The 20,437-nt window shown below is 46.9% G+C and overlaps 2 protein-coding genes across 4 annotated transcripts in view; both read left to right on the forward strand.

Moving 5' to 3' along the window:
• Window positions 1-20,437, forward strand: part of LOC119373656 (ribonuclease Oy) — a 335,955-nt gene that overhangs the window by 40,889 nt on the left and 274,629 nt on the right. The window lies entirely within an intron of this gene.
• Window positions 1,141-19,279, forward strand: LOC119375537 (peptidase M20 domain-containing protein 2). The gene is made up of 7 exons (XM_037645731.2): window positions 1,141-1,227; window positions 6,851-7,234; window positions 8,487-8,632; window positions 9,423-9,572; window positions 13,095-13,236; window positions 15,278-15,523; window positions 18,913-19,279. Exons 2-7 carry the CDS (start codon window positions 7,006-7,008, stop codon window positions 19,233-19,235), a joined length of 1,236 nt encoding a protein of 411 aa, XP_037501659.1. The 5' UTR covers window positions 1,141-1,227; window positions 6,851-7,005; the 3' UTR covers window positions 19,236-19,279.

The following is a 20,437-nucleotide window of genomic DNA, read 5'->3' on the forward strand; positions in this document are numbered from 1 at the left end:
AGGAAAAGGCGACCGCCGATTACCCCTTGGTGAGGCAGCTTAGGGGTGCCGTCTACGTGAAGCCGGGGCCAAAGGGGTGTGTTGCCTCTGCCGATGGGCCTTAGAGGTCCAATAAACCAGCGTCGGCTCAACCCCCAGGAACCCATTTTCCCCGCACACGGCAAAGCAACGCACGGCGAGGCGTGGGAAGTGTCGAAACTCCCCACGAATGATATGATGTGTACATATCGCATGATACAATGTGTAATTATATTGCCACGCCCCTGCGGGGGGCGTGGCAATATAAGTACACATCATATCATACGCTATCACGGGGTCACTGCTATCTAATAATATAAACAATATACGGCAAAATTATTCAGTCACATAATACTTCGTCATTCGACGTTCTGAACTACACCTGCCTGCAGATGTAATTCAGAACTGCATGGGCCGAGGACCAGCTCAATTATGCATGTAACGCTTATTCATGCGATACGTTTTTCGCAGGTGCTTGCAAAGCTCCACAGGTGCGGTTTCTCTCATGAGAGCTCATAGAGCATTCAAGCTTGCTCTGGCCGCACTCGTCGTCATAAAATGAACTCTCGCCGGAAAACTCTGTCATGCCTCTCGACCAACAACGATAACGAAGTACTGACAACAGAAAAAAAAAGTTGAAAAAATGCTGAAACACCTGTTGTAGTCGCTGTGCAACATCCTACGCGTGGTCTCCTGACTACTCGGCCGCTGAACGCGCCCACGCCGCGGTGTTAGCACTACCTGAAACGCTTATCACAGCGCTTAGATAGCTGTCTTGACGTTGGGGCCGCTGACACACATGAGAATCCCAGACGCCGCTGTCTTTGGCGATCTTCTGTGCGGTTTATCGTCATTGTACTACCTAGGTGAGGGTGCATCACTGTGACAAAATATAGAGGGCTGACCGACTTGTCCTGTAGTTATGATCGTGTGATGGTTTGAAGAATACACGATAATCTCTATCTTAGGCATTGCGCCCCTTGTAGTCTGTAAGTTTAGAATGCTGTGGCTTTTTTTTTGGTCCGCCTATTTGGATGACATTTCTAGACTGTTTCAGCTGACATCAAACCAGTGAACTCGAATCCGCTTTCCATCCCTAATCCTTTACTTCTATTTTTCAGCAGACATTTACCTTTTCTTTCGTACTGCACAGTAGTTCGGAGCAGAGGACGATTGAGAGCTGGGGCTGACCTCTCTGCCTTCATTCAAGTAAGCCATCTCTTGACCCTTAATAATTCATCAAATGGGAATTCCACCTTATTCTCAAGTTTATTAAGCGAAGCGTATTCACATCCTCAAAAGGTAACGCTCAGAGCACTTATTCCAGTGCGCGAGCAGCAGACAGCTGTTCACTATTAACAGGAACAACAAGCGCCTGGCGGCCGCTCTACGCCACCGCCAACCGGCGGCTGCAAAGGGTATTGCGCAGGCGCAGTGCGCACTGTGAGTGGTGCTCTTTCGTTGCCGCGATCGTTGCAAAACGAACCGTGCACTCGAACTGTTCACGCGACGAAAAAGCACCAGTCGCAGCGGGCTGCCACGGGCATTGCGCCTGCGCGAAGCTCGTTGACGCCGCCGGCTGGTGGTGGCGCCGCCGAGCGGCCTCACACGCTACGATGTTCTCTTTAATAACAGTGGACCGCTGTGTGCTTTCTTTCTGCGCCACTCTCTTGCTTGCCTTGTCTTGCCTGTTTGATCTGCCGCTGCGCTCGTCAAAGATGACCTCATCAACAATCAGTACACAGCCTTTATCGTTACGGAACATTCATTCAAGACTTGCGACAGGTGTCGGCCGATAGATCCTTCTGCTTCCGACAATCTCTTTCATAATCTTATCGATAGTACAGCTCCTCAAGATGAAGTGCAACGAACTATACTCCCCTTCATTGCGTTGTTGACCAATTCGTGTTGATCGTGACGCCGATCGCAAAAGCGATTGAAGTACCGGCACCTTTCTGTAGTGCTTTAAGGGCACTTGTGCCTGACGCATGACGCTTCTGTGCTAGGGATGGTAAAATCGATGAACGATTAATCGATTAAAGGTCCACAATTAATCGATTAATCGTCATCGATTTCCGGCTTTGGATTAATCGATTGAAACTATTCGATTAATCGATTACGGCACTCCCCACTGCCGCCCCCAACCTGGCCCCTTGGCCGGAGCGCATCACTGCGAGGCGCGCTATCCTGAGACGCAGATGTGCACATCCCCTCTCTTTCACTCCTTTCACTACAGCGCATATATCCGCGCTAGCAGAACGAGCCCGGAGTTGGCGGTGGTCATACCCCATAGAGAAAGATATGAACTCGCCCTGATATCCGTCGCGTACGGGTACGGCGTCCAACTCCCAGCACTTCCCAATGCTTCAAACCCAGGCAGGAGGCGGCTCCAACCCATCGTGGCAGAAATGAACTTGCCCGCTTCACTCCCGCTCACAGCGCTCACAGTCTACTGCTGTTACTGCCTCATACGTGCCACCGCATCGTCTTGTTGCTTATTTTGTTCGTGTTCGTTTTTTGCCGCGCTGTTTCATTGTGTTGCCGTATAAACGCATCTCTCCTTACATTTGATAAACGAGTAGTTTTCGTCGCCTGTAGTGTCAGTCGCAACTTTCTTTGTATTTTATTCAGCCTTCAGATTTTACTCGTTTCTTGTGTAAGTGCTGCATTGTAATATGCGCTGCTTATTTCCTGACTCGTTCTTCGTGCCGTTCTGTTTTACTCTTTAGCAAATACAATATTGTTTACCAATGAGAGAGAGAGAGAGAGAAAAAATATATTATAAGGCAGAAAGGGTGGCCTGAGCTAGTACGGCCCTGCCTGCTACTCTGCTCCGGGGAAAACGCAACGGGGGAAAAAGAGTGATGAAGTACGATGATGGGCAGAGGATTAGGTAATCCGTATATACATAATAAGACACGTTTGCTAGCGTAAAGCTGACAAGGACGCTAGTAACCATCTTTTATTACGCTGTATACCAACTAGCCCAACTGTCCGTCTTATAGGGTATATACCATTTTCATAACTGTTCATCTAGCTTTCCTGTGATGCAGTTAGCTCAATTAATGACGGCTAGTCACTTCTTCAAACAGAATGTTCCAGCGTGGTTTGCTTGCGCTGGGACGCGGAAAATGTAGACTCGGCTCTCTTGACTCGAACAGGCATAATAGAGAGCCCGCGTGCAACTACGACCTCGTCTCCACTTGGAGCACGAAAGTTGCTGCCATTAGTTGAGATGAAATGTAGCGCAGAAATGGGCACTTGTGAATTGTGAGAAGGGTCTTATAGACCCTTTATATATGTAATCCGCAACTTTACGCGTCGGTTTACCGAACGTCTAGCATCCAGTGCATTACTATTGAAGAAATGACCTTGTAGCATTTAGTAACACTGTATGGTCGCATATTTAGGGAGAAATACCGCTTTCAGCTAGAGGCCCCCGCCTTCTGCTGTGACAAGAAAGAAGGACAGTCGCGAAATTTATGTTGTAATGTCTAATACACTCGATAGCGCTCACAGTTCAGGTTGTACGCACGATTGAAAAGGTGCCAGTGGCGCCAGCAACGATCAGATGAAACCTGCGGAGTACACTGGCGCAGCTGCTGTTTATTCTAGCCGAGAGGCAGAAACTTATATCACTCCCGCAGTTGCCTGTACCGATGGTCTTTTTGAGGCCAGTATGTTTCCGTGTAATCCCTGCATGGGTGACCTAAAAAAAAAAAAATGATCGCGTCAGTCCGCAATTATAGTATTATGTAGGGCTTCCACAATATCTAACCGACAAACCGAGAAAAGATGCCGTGCTTACGAGAGCGAGCGTGTTATTTAATTCCTCTTCCTCCTCGTCTCTCTTTTACCTTTCTAGGGATTTCCTCACCCTCCGCCACACTGCATGTTTCAGCTGCGACTTTCCAATCAGTGTGGTCCCCGACCGCGCCTCCGGTTTCGATGAGCTCGAGTAGGGAGGCTTTGGGGAAATACGACCTGCTGCCGAATAGTCCAGGGATGATGGCCACAGATGCTTAAATCCGCGACATCAACCAACGACGACGGGCCCGTCATTGACACTTTCGAAAGTAGGAATTTTCGATCGTCAGCGCGTCTGATACACGAACGATGCCTCTCAAACAAAGAGATATTGGTTTTAAAGCACCCACAAGAAATGTCGATTAATCGATTAAAACATTCCACCGAAAGCAATTAATCGATTAAAGGCTAAATCGATTAACGATTAACGACTAATCGATTAAAAATTTTAATCGACCATCCCTATTGTGTGCGTATGTGTCAGTACGTTTGCGCCATGCTTGATCTGGGGTGATATGAAGCTACCGACGAAATTTTCACTCGGCAATTTCATTTAAACTTCGAAAATAAGGCAGGACGAAAACAGGAACACAGACACTAAGTGCAATATTTTTATACCAATTGATCGTAATACGAGCATAGTCGCTCAGAATGGTCCGCCGCGGTGGTGTAGCAGTTACGGTGCTAGGCTGCTGACCTGAACGTGGCGGGTTGGATCCCGACCGCGGCGGTCGCATTTCGAGGGAGGCGAAATGTTAGAGGCCCGTGTACTGTACGATGTCAGTGCACGCTAAGGACACCAGATGGTCGAAATTTTCGGAGCCCTTCGCTACGGCGTCCCTCATAAATATCGTGGTTTTGGCACGGTAAAGCCCCATATGTTACTATACTCGCTCAGTATGTCGAAAAATGCGGCGCTGCTGGCCTAGCTCACAGCCGCGCCGCCATGCCAGAGAGCTGCAAAAAGCTGCGAATGTGCCGATTCAATTCAATGCTGACCAGTGGCATTATCAGAGACATTATTAATTGCCTTTCGGACATCTCCTCTTACGTTACGACGGTGTTGTTTGATATGTGTGTGTGAGTGTGTTTTTCCATACGTGCGCTCGTGTGCTTATTTTACATGTACTGCTGTCTGTATGCTATTTCTATGTTGTGTGCTCGATCTCCATTCAAGGGCTAAGGAGTAGCCGGCGCCTTAATTGTGCCAACATCTCCTTTTACATTATGCCAATTTAAAATTTTTTTGTTTATTATTGGCATAATGCCATAATACCATGATGCGATAATGCGCACTTTTCCTCAAAACGGCATTGTTGAGATTCCATCTGGCATAATCTAATGAAATACCTCATGCACAATTCGGTTCACGTGCAGCAGGGGCAATAGCCCTTCCCATTTGTCAGGCGCTCCTAGCTTGCCATAGATCGGGAGGCAAGGACGACCAGCGCGATATGCTAAACATTACTAAACAAGGGTTGTTGACCAAGCAACTAAATATAAATAATATTTGTTGGCGTTTTACGCCCCGAAACCACGACATGATTATGAGAGACGCCGTACTGGAGGGCTCCGGAAATTTCTACCACCTGGTGTTCCTTAATGTGCGCCCAAATGTAAATAGACGGGCCTCTAGCATTTCGCCTCTATCGAAATGAGGCCGCCGCGGCCAGGATTCGATCCCGTGATCAGAAGCCAAGCACCATGACCACTAGACCACCCCGGTGGTTTGACCAAGCAAAAGTATTGCTGCTCTGTAGTAACCGACGTGTGCAGGAGCAGAAGGCTGATCTGCGCTCTGAAGCTTTCAGTGTTGAACAGCACACTTTGTAAATGAAAAAATCCGTAAACAGGCGGTGGGTGCTCGAGCCAACGTTTCGACAAGTGGACTTGTCTTCTTCAAGGCTGGAACTGGACTTGTCTTCTTCAAGGCTGGAGTTCCAGCCTTGAAGAAGACAAGTCCACTTGTCGAAACGTTGGCTCGAGCACCCACCGCCTGTTTACGGATTTTTTCATCGCAGCTTCCATCTTCCACTTCCTGCCGTTTTTTTGGACACTTTGTAAATGTCGTTTGTAACCGAACTAAGAGATGGCCTACTCTGACGTCAGAGAAACAGCCACATTGGAGCACCAACATGGTAGGACACGAACTTTGTGATGTCACGTTAGTGTAATCAGCACATCGCATGCTGGTTCCTTCGTTATTTATGCACAGATGCCCAACAACGTTTCAACTACGTCGTTATCACACTGAACAAGGTTAATCGCCGCGTGGTTATATTGCTCTGACGTCATCTAAGCCGCCATGTTGCAGATATGCAGTACGCCCGCGACGACACGAGCAAGCTATCAATATACATCCTCACAAATATAGCCTCATGATCCGTCTTTATCGTAGGTTGATGTTAATGCATTCATTTTATGGACCTGATACGGTATGTTGGAAGCGATTATTCGCTTAAAATAACGACATAGCGACATTGAAAACGTTTTGTTAGTTAGCGTCTCTGTCTGTCCTGTTGTCATTCTCCCTATCGCTCAGATGTGACTTTCTTTTTCCCTTCAATATCCGGTTTCTGCCTGACCAAATGGCGTTCCGTTTAACGACGGCCCCGTGTGCACGTCCCCAGACGTTAGGATGTTTTTGTACACTGAATATCTCCGCGTAGCTTATCGTCCATAAATTGCTGTTCACCCCGTAAAGTAACAGATTGCATTCTTCTGCGCTGTCCCTTATCTCGCCTTTATGTGGTATTGAACTTTATGCTACGGTTAATCTCTACTTGGCTGTGAACAGAAAAAAAAAGAGAAGAAAACGTCATGCGAATTTTCTCCTGGCGAACACAGCCGCCGCTGTTCCGCAAAAGAAGGGCAAACGAAGGCTAACCCTCTGCCCTTTACCGGTCACACTCTCAGCCTCTACATGTTTTGCCAGATTATCTAAAAATACGGCCAGATAAGGTGTCGCGTCTTCAAACAGCCCAATGCGTTGTCCTTACTGTTTGTGCCTTCCTTTCTTCCATAGAGCCCTCGGAACTCAAGCACCCGAAGGAGGCCCTCATTCAGACAGTGTCAACGACCACGAGAATCTTACGTGAAGCGGAGTAGTACAGCTAGGGGATATATATATCAAGTTTCGTACCGAGCAAAGCCTACAGTGCCGACTTACCGTTGAAAGCGATGGCCGTCGATCTGAAGGACCTCGTGAATGAGGTCGTCGAGGCGAACTCTGAGGACCTGTACGAACTGAGTCGCTTCGTCTGGGGGCATCCCGAACTCGCCCTGAAGGAAGTGCAATGTCACGACTGGCTCACGGACTTCTTGGAACGGCGTGGCTTCGAGGTGACGCGTAATTACCTGCTGGACACTGCGTTCAAGGCGGAATTCCACGCACCCGGCGGTGCAGAAGGTAAGAGCGGAGGGGCTTTCCGTCGCCATTCGGGGTGGGGCGCGCCACGAAAACCTCAGTCGTTTCTTTTTTTTTTCTTTGCTGTGACGCATACAGCTGTCATTATGCATGTGCCCTCCTTTACCTCTGCGACGAGCGGTGACAGCAGCAGTGAAGCGTGGACATAGCGACAACAAAAACGAGATGAAAACGTTCGCTGATCATTAGCGTTCTATCCACGTAGGCCTCAGTGTGTTGCAAACGTGCCTCCATCTACCGACACTGTGGCTACGCACGTCGTTGTTGTTGCTTTGTGCTGTTGGGTGGTCGCGGCTGTCAACTCCGCGCTAGACGTGTCTGAATTTGTGTTCAGGCATAACTAATTAGCGCAAAAAGTGGCAACGGACAGGATGAAGAAAACAGACGGGACGCGGTGTTTTCTTCCTCTTGACCGTTGTCCTTTTTTGCGCTAATTGGTTATGTCTGAAGTCAATGCGCACCAACGAGGCCAACTGGCAACTCTAATACTGATATAATAGTCGATGTATCTGCGCAGCGCGGATGCCGGGAATTATGTTGCATACACGACCAATTCACGCTTGCTGTAAGAACTTACGCAACGCCTTGTTTTTAAAGTCAACATGTGTTTGTGAACACTGCGTTTAGGTCCTCCTTTCGAAACGTCGGCCAGCCTGTCTGAGGCACTTTCTCCTTCACATTCCCAGTGGACGTATCCGCACTGCGCATTCAGTTAGTTAGTTAGTTAGTTAGTTAGTTAGTTAGTTAGTTAGTTAGTTAGTTAGTTAGTTAGTTAGTTAGTTAGTTAGTTAGTTAGTTAGTTAGTTAGTTAGTTAGTTAGTTAGTTAGTTAGTTAGTTAGTTAGTTAGTTCTCCCAGGATATAAATAGGACTATTATGTTTAAGGGGGAAAGAACGAAAAATATCATAAAAGAAAACGCAGAACATGTGAAGCGAATACGAACAATACCAGGCATTATAGAAGACAATGTATCAAAAGTAGTGTAGCAAGGGTTTGCTGTTATAAGAAAACTTAGCATTTGTTATACAATCCTGATTGTGCATAAATAAGGCCATTGTAAAATGGGTGACATTATTGCGAGCACTACTTTGTGGACCACGTCAGGTTGCGCGGCATGCTGTCAACAAGGCTAGACCCTCCATCTTGTTTTATACAGCCAGCATCTATGTCTCTTTCTGTCTCTCATAAGATCCCTCTCTCCCTTTATTGTCTTCGTCTTAATAACGTGACCCAGGACCCTGTATAGCCCTGCTGTGTGAGTTCGACGCATTGCCCGACATAGGCCACGCCTGCGGGCACAACCTGATCGCCGAGGCCTCGGTGGGCGCAGCTCTGGCCGTGCAAGAGGCTATGAAAAGCAACAGCGACATGCGTGGCAAGGTACTAATTAAGAGTTCTGCCTCAAAATGCTGATAAATACGCAACTACCTTTACGCGCTAGATACGCACAGACCCCTGGAGAGGATGACGGGACAGAGCGCCACTCACAAGTGCTTTATTTTACGGAAGCCACTTACAGATGGGTTCACTCTGAAAGGGAACACTTGCCTGCAAGGCATGTCCGGCTTTCGCTCTCTTGCAAAAGCATAGTGGCTCAGATTTGCATAAGACTACTGGTGGTTGAAAGTTCTGACTCCTGCAAGCTGGCCTTAGCTACAGTGACACAAACAGTTATGACCGGTGGATACATGACAACACATTCCACAATACACTTCTTCACTTCATACACAACACCGGCCTAACGGCGCACATTTAATACAAATATACACAACAAATATTATGCCTTAAGCGCAAGTCTATGTCGCAAATAAAAAAAAAGAAAGTTCTGACTCTTGTTGATAGACCGATGTTTCCAGATTAACGTGAAGTTAGGGGGCAGCAATAAGAAAGTTGCTTATTGGAGTGTTCCCTTTAACAATGGCCCGTACTGTGCATAAGCACCATTAGTCCGCGCCTGCGCAAAACACGCACATTCAAGCATCGAGTGAGATATGATAACGCACGCTCAGTAAGCTTTTTTTAGGCTTTATATATTACTATATAAGTATCAAAGTGATTTGTTCTCACACAAGCTGCAAGCTGCAATGCTTGAGAACTTTTCTCAGCGTTTCATTCCAAACAAGTATCACTTTCACTCGAATATGGTGTTCCGGTGCCCATTTTCTGACAGCTTGTCGTCCTCGGCACACCGGCGGAAGAGAGTCGCTGCGGTAAGGAGCAGCTGATTCGAATGGGAGCCCTGAATGGAATCGACGCTACGCTCATGGCTCACCCATCGCCAGTGGACATCCTGGCGGCTGCCTTTGTGGCGTTACATCAGGTGAGTCTGTAAAGAAAAATAGCGTAGATTCTTCAAAACATGTCATGCGTAGTACATGCGTAAAAAATTTGATCCGGAAAAGACGAAATCGTTTTGACAGAACGATTCATGCGTAGTCTGTCCGGCTGTTGTTTAATGCATACGTATATGTACTGAGCGTTTAGGAGCGTATTTATGGTCTCTTCGGATGAAAGTGTTCGGAGCTGAATGGAATCAACTGTCGAACGATGTGGCGTTGCAGCCTTCCCTAAAATTGTTTTTGTCTCGTATTGTAAAATTATCCATTTTTGTTTTCGTTCTGTTACCGTTGTACCTGCACTTGACGCGCCTTTTTATTTCGTGATATCTGTTTCGTCTTTGTACCACTACCTAAATATTATCTTTTTTTATTAAATGCGAAGCATTTCTTAGCGAACCTCTGGCACTTTGAGCGTGCGTTTCTATCTACGTATCTATCTATCTATCTAGCCGCCTACGTCTGGGTGCTCTCATGATCACCTCCCTAACTTGGTGTAGACCAAAATTTGCATGGGAGGGTAAGAAGATTTGACGAATATGATTGCCGGGTCATGACGTGAATAACGTTAAAATCCTGTCGCGTACGTCGTCAAACCCTTTCCTCCAGACACCTGTGGCAATACCCGTTTACCACGGGCCGCGATGTACGGGTATGCGCCACAGGTGATTGACAGTTTATATCTACCCAGGAACGGCGAGAACAGTGACTGGTAACTTAAATGCTAGAGCGTTATCGAAAACCAACATCGGCAGCGTTGACTCAACGAATGGAAATAATGAAAATTAGGATCCCAGCAGGAATCGAACCCAAGCATTCTGCGTGGCAATCAGGTATTCTACCACTGAGCCGCGCCAGGTGTATAAACTGGTTTGAAAAAACAGCCTACGCAGGCGTAATATCGGTGCAACGTCAATTGTGGTTGTGGTGCTGGCTATCTAATTTTACAAGAAAGCAATAAACACTACATGATACTTCTACAATGTGTACTCCTACGATACAGGCGTCATATCAGATTAACGTCTGTAGTTCCAGTGTTGGCTCCGTATTTATAGCAGTCTAATAAACATTACGTTTGTATTCCTATGATTAAGCAAACTATATTGAAGCATTGCTCGACCCCGGAGGAATACATTAACGAAAGTTACATATGTTATCCACATCACCTCACCGTAAAGTGCACTTCGTCCGCCAGAAAGACGCAGTGTCCTCTTCATTTCTTACGAGGCTGGGCGATGGCCTCATGCTGACCGAGGATGATGCCAGATTGATTGACAGCCGCTTTGTAGAGTAGGCTACGTAGGCCACATACACCCTTCTAGTCTAGGAATACGACAGACACCATCCACTGATGTTGGTCTACGTAGTGCTATCCAGGCCTACAGCCTCGACGGCCTGTACCTCACCGACGCGAATGGTGGCTTCAGGTTCCGACATGCCGCCGGCTCTGTCGACAGACAATTTGTCGACGAAATGACCGACGCATCCACGAATTCCAAGAGCTCTACTACACCACATACTTCACTACACATGGACCCCTCGTCACCACGATCACGACCGGATCCTATAACAAGTCATGACCAGCTGCTGGTGCTCACTGATCACGGTGATGATGCCTTTGTTCAAGAACTGTCAAGAACTTCTTGCACACATGCACACGGGTTCGTGAAAGGTGCATGCGTTCTCGGGACACGTATAAGCACTACATATCAGCTTACCGCTTTTGGTGTTGGTAATACCCACGTTGCCATTGGCAGCGTTACCCAACCGTAAACAACTGGCTATATAACACATATGCGGCTCTTCAACACATATATGTGAGCGTATAAAATTTATACAAATCTTTAGCGTCATTTTCTAACGCGTCGCTTAGTAGAAAAAGTTACGCCACAGTCACCTACCAGCCGCATGCTTCGCATAACATCGACTCCCAAGGTACGTGGTATCTGCCGATTTTTTTTTGTCTGCCATACTAGTGCTGTCATAATCTTGAAATAAGTATAAATAAATAACAGAGAATTGAGCAATACCAACACCACTTTACGGTGAGCGCTATATGTAGTTAACTCTTTTTTTCTGAGCAGGCTACTTATTTAAACCAGCCTTTGAGATGTTTATATCGCACAGGCTTTATACGAGTATAAACTTTTTCCTTATCATTGCTGATACATGCATAATCGTCATCAGCCTGTTCTATGTACACAGCAGGACGAAGCTAGGCCTCCGCCAATGATCTCCAATTTATCCTTTCTTGTGCCAACTGATTCCATTTTATGCTTGTCAACTCCTTAATTTCGTCTGATACATTAAGAATTGACGTTTGTAGCAATATAATATGATAATACCAACTGAGCCTTAGTAGTATTTGGCAAAAAATTGCAATTATCTAGCCTGTATTTTATGTTCAGCCCCATTTCTCGAGCAGTTTAGGCATACCCTCTGTACTTTCTCTGTTCCTTCTTTAATAGCTGTGAAATATTGAAGGTCTGACTACTAAAAGCATAGAATTCCTAACAACGAAAAAAAAAAACGCGAACTCGAGACTAAAAACATCACAGAGCCCCCGCCACGGTGTCTAGTGGTTATGGCGCTCGACTGCTGACCCAAAGGTCTCGGGATCGAATCCCGGCAGCGGCGGCTGCATTTTCGATGGAGGCGAAAGTGTTTGAGGCCCGTGTACTTAGATTTAGGTGCACGTCAAAGAACCCCAAGTGGTCGAAATTTCCGGAGCTTTCCACTACGGCGTCTCTCATAATCGTATCGTGGTTTTGGGACATTAAACCCCAGATATTAATATTATTAAAAACATGACAGATGAAGCGCCTGCATTTAAATGAGGTTTATGCCAGCGACAAAAAGATATAATCAGCGCTCACATCACATCCGTCACCAACACAGCAGTAGACTTGCTTTTCGCTGAAAGGACTCAATATCCCCATGTAATTAGCCAAGCAAAAAAAACTATGAAAAATACAGGTAATAAATCATAAAATGCTGTCGAAAAATTCCTAACTTGATAATAAAAGCTCTCAGAATAACGCCTCTGGCTCTCTGCGATTACTTACGACCCGATCTAAAAATACCTTGACATGGGGAAATTAGTTCATACGCCCTACGCGTGTTTGGTATTGTTATTCTCAAGCCGCGTTTTCGAAGTGCAATGTCAGTGTTATACCGGTCTTGTCATCGCTGGATTAGTTTGCCTTTGTTAAATGGGTGCGCATCAGCGCTATCATTTCCTCCTGCTAGTAGACCTTGCAGACATATGATTATTTTTGCTTACAAATATTTGTTTGCTTTCTTATTTTGTCATTCTTACCTTTTTTTTTTGGGGGGGGGGGGGGGGGGAGTGATGTGACCAGGTACTGTGCATAAAGGGCCTATTCAAGTGTAAATAAATTCACTTGCAAATCGGCGCTCGTCGGTGTCTGTTTGTGTATCCTAATTAAGTGGCGCTGCACCTGTCCAAACTAAGAGTTTTCGACGTTTCTTTTTTGTATCTCGAGATTGTAGTTCGCTTCAAAGGAAAAGCAGCTCACGCAGGAGGGTCACCGTGGGAAGGAATTAACGCCCTGGACGCCGCCGTCGCCTCGTACGTCAACATCGGGCTCCTTCGGCAGCAGCTGAGGCCAACCGCCAGGGTGCACGGTGAGGAACGCGTGGTAGCCAGACAGAAAAATAACAAATGCTTCTGAAATAATTATTAGGAAGCAACAGACTAGGCACTAAAGGGGCATGGGTACAGCACAATTTTTTCGTACACCACCTATTGCTGTACATGCGCTGTCTCTAACCTTTGAGACAAAAAGGCATTGAAGCGGGGTTCTCTCACTGACTCATTTGTGCAAAGCTTGCGCATGTGTGTGTGTGTATATATATATATATATATATATATATATATATATATATATATATATATATATATATATATATATATATATATATATATATATATATATATATATATATATATATATATATATATATATATATATATATATTGTGCATGTGTGCGTCAGCAGTGTGAACATATCTCTTCACCTGTACTTCACCTGCCCGTGTAAGTGGTCAAAATGTCCCGTGTCTTCCACTATGGTGTCTCTCATAATCCCACCGTGGCTTTGGAACGCAAAAACCGAACAATTATTTACTCTTTCATACGTCACCTACCGCTGCACGTGCGCTGTCCCTAACCTCTGAGATCGCAGCCGTGGAAGAGTGTTTAGAGCGTCCGCCTCCAATGCGGCGGGTACTGGGTTCGATTCCCAGTGCCACCATGTACACCCGTGAGCAAACGTATCAGGACCATTGCCGTCCCTATACATTTGCCGTCTGCGCCGACTGGTGGCGATCCGTTCGCTGTCTAGAACATTTCTCTGACAAATTCTGTCAGATTAATGCCCTCGACAGATATTCCGTCAAAGCAATGCTCTCGACAGCGGACGACTCGCGAATAGGCGGCGTAGAAAGCGATTGCGGCTCGCGCTTCCGGGGTCCGTATACTTTTGCTCACGGGTGTACGCACCGTTTTCATTAATGGGAGAGAAGGTACCCCGGCCTGGCGCTCGGTGTTACGGATACTCATTTCTCGAGAAGGTGGCCTCTTCTTTCACTCCCCTTTTCCCTCCTCCTCCTCAACATTCCTGAGTCGCGCTCTCATATGGGTTGCAGATATATGCGTCTATCTTACCCTCAAACCACCATCCCCCTCACCCCTTGAGACCGAAAGGCATAGGAGTGCGCCTGTCTTGTTTGCTGCTCTTTACAAAGCCTACGTTTCTTTCCGTATCTGTGTTTGCACACAGTGTTAACCTATCTCAACTTTAGTCCCCTTTCTTCTTCAGTACAGCGTAGCCAACCTGGCTCAACCCGGTTGCCGAACCAGCCTTCTCCCTTATGCATTTTATCTGTTACTCCCTCTTTCTCCTTCTCTCTCTCTCTCTCTCTCTCTCTCTCGAAGCAAATGCTAATGGAGCTCATGGATTACGACATTGCTCATGGAAATACCCACAGGGTCCCTTACAGGCACGTAGCCAGGATTTTTTTTCGGGGGGGGGGGGGGGGAGGGGCAAGGCCTAATTGTTCAAAGGAAGTCTTTCCATGGCAAAAAGAAAAAAAAGTTGCCCGGGAATATAGAAGGCTGGACAAATTACGGGGGGCGAGGGGGGGGGGCGGGCCCCCCCTTGCCTACGTGCCTGGTCCCTTATGCATTCGACTCGAAGGCGAAAGCCAACTTCTTTTTCTTCATAGTCGATCTGTTCATCCTCTCATCCACCTGCGAAAGCTTCGTGCGCCTTTGTTCTGCACCGCCTCCAAGATCAGAAGCATTACAAGCTTTTTGCACCTCACCTGGTTTAGCACTGCCTCCGTGATCGGCACACCTTTGACCTAGCGACGATGTCACTTGATTACGTCATCATGTGACGTCACATTATGGTACAAGGTGACGTCATGATGACGTCATTATGACGTCACATATTCTAGCGATATCTCAAGTCATGATGACATCACATGGTGACGTCATCACGTGATGACGGTTTTTTTTTTTGGATCACTTGTGCTGACGCAGCGGGGCACCGGCGCCGACGGTCAATTTTCGCGTTTCATGAGGCATCCATAGCTTTAGCCTTAATAAACAGTAAAGTGACGCGGGAGGCATTGCTATGCTAACTGTACCCCGCCCGCGCAGGAGTCATCACTGATGGCGGCAAGTACCCCAACGTGATTCCCGAGGCGTCGGAGGCGATCTACTTCGTCCGGGCTCCGAGCACCGAAGAGCTGGCCGAGGTCAAGCGAAAGGTCAAAGCCTGCTTTCACGCGGCAGCCGAAGCCACGGGCTGCACGGTGGAAATCGAGGAGCAGAGCTTGCCGTACATGCACATGATACACAACGACGCCATGGCGAGGACGTACCGGAAGCACGCCAACGCTCTCGGTAAGCCCCTCGCTTGTTTTTATACATTTGACAAACTGCCGAGCTTCTCCGCCACGAAGATGGCAGCGCATTCACCGCCATCAATGCGATTACAGATATCAATGAGTGCTGATTCCCAATAGGGAACATGCCTTGGCCTGAACCACCTTGGCAATGTATTTAGTGCTATTTCGAACGACAACTTTTTTAGTAAAATAAATTGTTCGTAGGAGAACAAGGCGAATGCGGGTTTACAAAAATCGAAAAATCGCAATTTCTGTTACTATCGTTGTCATTGTTTTCTCCTGTTTACTGCTTTTTATTGTATTGTTTCTTGCTAGCGATTTTCTTATGCGCACCTGCACAAAACCTTACACTTGTTCCTGGGCACGTTAAATAATTGATTGATTGATTGATTGATTGATTGATTGATTGATTGATTGATTGATTGATTGATTGATTGATTGATTGATTGATTGATTGATTGATTGATTGATTGATTGATTGATTGATTGATTGATTGATTGATATTATGAACAACAGAAACTTCATAAAACAGAAAACAAAAATGCCTGCATTTCAAGTGAACCTGCCTCGTAGGGTGGATAATATTTAGCGCCAAACAAGGAACAAGTATGAAGGGGAGGCCCCTGTTGACCCCTCCTGCGACTTCCTTGTTGTGCGCTAAGTAACCACATTTGTATGGTTGTTCCTAAAGCGTGAATGAACGACAGCTCAGCAACAAGTGTTACGGACTTGGAACAAACACATCTTCAGTAGGCCTCCTTGTAGCGCAAGTAAAAGACAGGACAAATGTAGGCACACGTGGACACACAGGCCGCTCACAAGGACATAGGACACATTGTCTGGTGTGTTCATGTGAGTCTAAATTTGTCCTATCTCTTACTTGCGCTACCAGAAAACCTTCTGAAGATGTACTACCAGCAAGCCCGCATTGCATCCCACGTCGTCATTAAAGGGACCGACAACTGCCCAGAATATGAAATGAGTTGACTCCACTGATGTAAAGATTGTCCATTGCACTGACTCAAACCAACCCTGCTATTTTCGTGAGAGATGGATTTATATTTTTATTTCTTAATTGAAAGTCGCGAAAAATGACACTCTGGCGGCAAAAACATGAATGATCCGATGAAGACGGCCGCGTGATCGTTGATTGCTGTACGCGGTCGACGATTTTTTTTTTGTTAGTATTGAAATATTGTTCGTTTCTTTATATTAAAAGGTATTACTCCATAATAATGTACATATAGGCCTGCGTTAGTATAGTATGCATTAAAGTGGCACTGCCTTCGCGTGACGTAATGATCCCATGCTCGTCAGCGCGTCTTGAGCAACTTTTCAGCGTGCTCATGCAACCGTGCACGCAGTTTCCAGGTCGCTAAGATTTTGGAGCGACATAGTTTTGCTACCTACACTTCGTCTCAGAAATGACGCGCGCTGCTACTTGATGCGGCCGTGCATATGCACTGTTACGTTTTCGATTACTTGGCTTGCCTCGTGTATCGAGAGAGTAACGACGCCGGGACACGCCATCCATGACACAGGCGCAGGCAACCTTGGGCGCAGGCGAAACCATGCCGTACAAATACCGGGAAAGTGTATAAAGCCACACATCTCATTGTAACAGCTTGCTATTTTCAAAAATGGTTGGAAAGCTCAAAATAAAGGTGGTTAAGCATAATTACAGTAACTCCTGCGAAAGCAGAACAACGACAGCTTTCACAAAGGCTAGCGGCATCGCTATCAATTCTCAGCGTTGCTGGAGCAAGCCTCCATGCGTGTTTGGAGCCTTTCAGATCGAAAAATACTGCTTATAAAATAACTACGTGCTTTTCGGATAAACCACTGCAGCTACAAACGCTACGAAGGGTGAGCTTCCCGTCGCGCCGTACAAACCTGGGTCGAGAAAAATCAGTTGTCGGTCCCTTTAAAGGAATTGACAAGCAATTTTTATGGTACCTGTTTTCTTCGGCGCAACGGAAAGCTTATCGGTCAGTGTCTAATCACGGAATGGTAACGCGGAAAACACCGTGAAAATATTTATATTCAAAACGTTTCGATCTGCGGCCACTATGAAGTCGTGTAGAGACAACACATGCTGCAAAAAGTGAGCGCGAGAGCGGTTCGGTTTGTAAGCGGCGGCATGCGCGGTGCACATGCGCCACGGTTCGGCATGTTCCACTATAGTTGCCACGAAGGCAGCGCCGCTTCTCAGCGAACAACTCATTTTTAACTCGTAAGAAGCACAGAATAGAACGGGGATGGATAAAATTAGGCAGCCAGCACTGGAACCACAAGTGACGTTGCACCGACATTACGCGTGCATAGGGTCTTTTTCCAAAGTAGCTTCAAGATCTGGCCTGTCTCTGTTGTAATAATATTATATGGGGTTTAAAGTCCGAAAACAACGATATGATTATGAGGGACGCCGTAGTGGAGGGATCCGGAAATTTCGACCACCTGGGGTTCTTTAACGTGCGCCTAAATCTAAGTACACGGGCCACAAACATTTTCACCTACATCGAAGATGCAGCCGCCGCGGCCGGGATTCGATCCTGCGACCTTCGAGTCAGCAGTCGAGCGCCATAACCACCAGACCACCGTGGCGGAGCTGCCTCTGTTGCAGAATAACCGACTGCCACGCAGAATGCTTGGGTTCGATTCCTACTGAGCTAGAGCCTGACTTTTATTCTTTGAATTCGTGCGGTCAGTGCTACCTATGTATTGCATTTAAATTACCAATGTCTGTTCTCGGCGTTCCTGGGTAGATATTAAGTGTTAATAACCTGTGACGCATGTCCGCATACCGCGGCCCGTCGTATACGGGTATGTGCCACACGTGCCTGGAGGAAACAGTTTGACGACGTACAAGGCATGATTTTCACGTTATTCATGTCATGACCAGATAGTCATACTCGTCAAACACTCTTACCCTCCCATAGCATTTTCGGTCTACATGATGTTAAGGAGCCGATCACGAGAGCACCCAGACGTACGCGGCTAGATATTTAGATAAATAGATAGATATATACGTAAGTAGAAACGCTCAAAGTGCCTTTGGTTCGCTAAGAAATGCTTCGCATTTATTAACATACTCCAATTTCGAGCACTAATTATGGTGCGTATAAAAGCATCAGACTAGGTGCAGTAAAGTGAACGACTGCATAATTCATCTTCAAGGCTCTCCCGCTAGGCTGCGCGACATACCTGTTAATTGGGAGATCTAAACGTGATTTAAAAATACAAATCCTATACACGACATCGCAAAAAGGTTGCTTGAATCTGTCAGTATAATTCGTGGTCATTTCATTTCCGGCAGGATCTATGTAATCACACGTCCTGGCCAGTTGTCGGTACCTTTAACTGTGTTGCTCTCTGCGTGACAGGCGTTACCTTCGTGGACGACGTCGTGGAGAACATGCCGCCGTCGGGAGCAGGCACGGACTGCGGCAACGTGTCCCACCGTGTACCCACCATCCACCCGGTGTTCGGCATCGGCAGCGCCCGGGGTCCGGCCAATCACACGCGAGGGTTCGCCGACGTCGCCAACGCCGCCGACTCGCAGCCGCCCACTTTGCGAGCTGCTAAAGTTCTGGCACTGACCGCGCTTGACCTGCTCACGGACTCGGAGTTGATGGGCGAAGTGAAGCGGGAATTCGCGGCTCTCCAGCTGCCACCGGAAGAAGAAATGCGAGCGATGTTATCCTAGAACGATAACGAATGAATGCATTGGTGAGCTACAATACCATAAAGTTCGATGTTCTGAAAACTAAAATTGTTTTCCGTTCTACAAAAATAAAAATCAGTTTCGCCGCAAGGGTGCAGCAATGAATGCGATTGCAACAAATTGGAACGTTATACAAAGTAAGGCAAACAGCTAACTCTATCTCTATCCGATCTCGCGTAACTCTACAAAACGCTGCTTTAAGCGAATATGGCCGCTGCAGGGAGCGAAGTGGTTTTCGTGCTGCCCGTCGTCTTGACACGAAGTAAGCGCTGAGAGCACTGCACGTATACGAGCCATCTACTGATGTCTGTCGAGATAAGGCGCGCCAGCTCTCGCGACCGCGCCCTTATGATCAAAGTTCGCAGTTGCTGCTCCAGCGACGCAACCCCGGCGTCCCTTCACGCTCCTTCGCGCGACGAAAGGGGGTCGGGTCTTTCCTCCTTCTTGAGGAGTCATCGATGGCAGGCCTCGCTCGCGGGACAATGTTATCGCATGCGCACTTCGTGCGACTGGGATGGTCGGCTCGTTTCATCTCTGCTTCAGCCGCGTTCTTCCCCAGCGCTCGCGCGCTTGTATTACTGCGTAGTGCACGCGATGCGCGGGGCGATGTTATCGATTTCGACTTTATACATAACATGACGGCGACGGCAATGGCGAGCGACGCCGACGGCAAAAACCAGGTGAGAGCGACCATATAACTGCTATCGCAAAAAGAAAGAAGAGTGTTTTTTTTTTTCAACTGACAAATACTGCACGCACTTCACGATGACAGATGCAAGGTAGACGACGCACAGGCGCTACCTAACAACAGAAGTTTTATACCTCGCACACCGCGGTTAATTAATTAATATCTGGGGTTTAACGTCCCAAAACCACAATACGATTATGAGAGACGCCGTAGCGGAGGGCTCCGGAAATTACGACCACCTGGGGGTATTTAACGTGCACCTAAATCTGACTACACGGTACGTACACCGCGGTAAATATACACAACATGTACCAACAACAGCAGAAGCGACAAAACAAGCAAAGCCTGATACAAACACATTTCAAGCACTTATCGAGATGGTTCCATGATATACAGCCCTGATAGGAAAGTTTACTCTTTATCTAAAAGGGCTGTGGAAGGGGTACTGACGCAGCTGTCTTTTGGGTTCGAGATTTTTCGGGCCTCTGTAATTTCC

This window comes from Rhipicephalus sanguineus, chromosome 11 (assembly GCF_013339695.2).
Source record: "Rhipicephalus sanguineus isolate Rsan-2018 chromosome 11, BIME_Rsan_1.4, whole genome shotgun sequence".
Classification (NCBI taxonomy): domain Eukaryota; kingdom Metazoa; phylum Arthropoda; class Arachnida; order Ixodida; family Ixodidae; genus Rhipicephalus; species Rhipicephalus sanguineus.

Coding starts and splice junctions, on each gene's coding strand:
- LOC119375537 (XM_037645731.2), top strand. CDS start 7,006: ATGGCCGTCGATCTGAAGGACCTCGTGAATGAGGTCGTCGAGGCGAAC. Junction 7,235..8,486: donor CGCACCCGGCGGTGCAGAAG/GTAAGAGCGGAG, acceptor AACGTGACCCAG/GACCCTGTATAGCCCTGCTG. Junction 9,573..13,094: donor CCTTTGTGGCGTTACATCAG/GTGAGTCTGTAA, acceptor TTGTATCTCGAG/ATTGTAGTTCGCTTCAAAGG.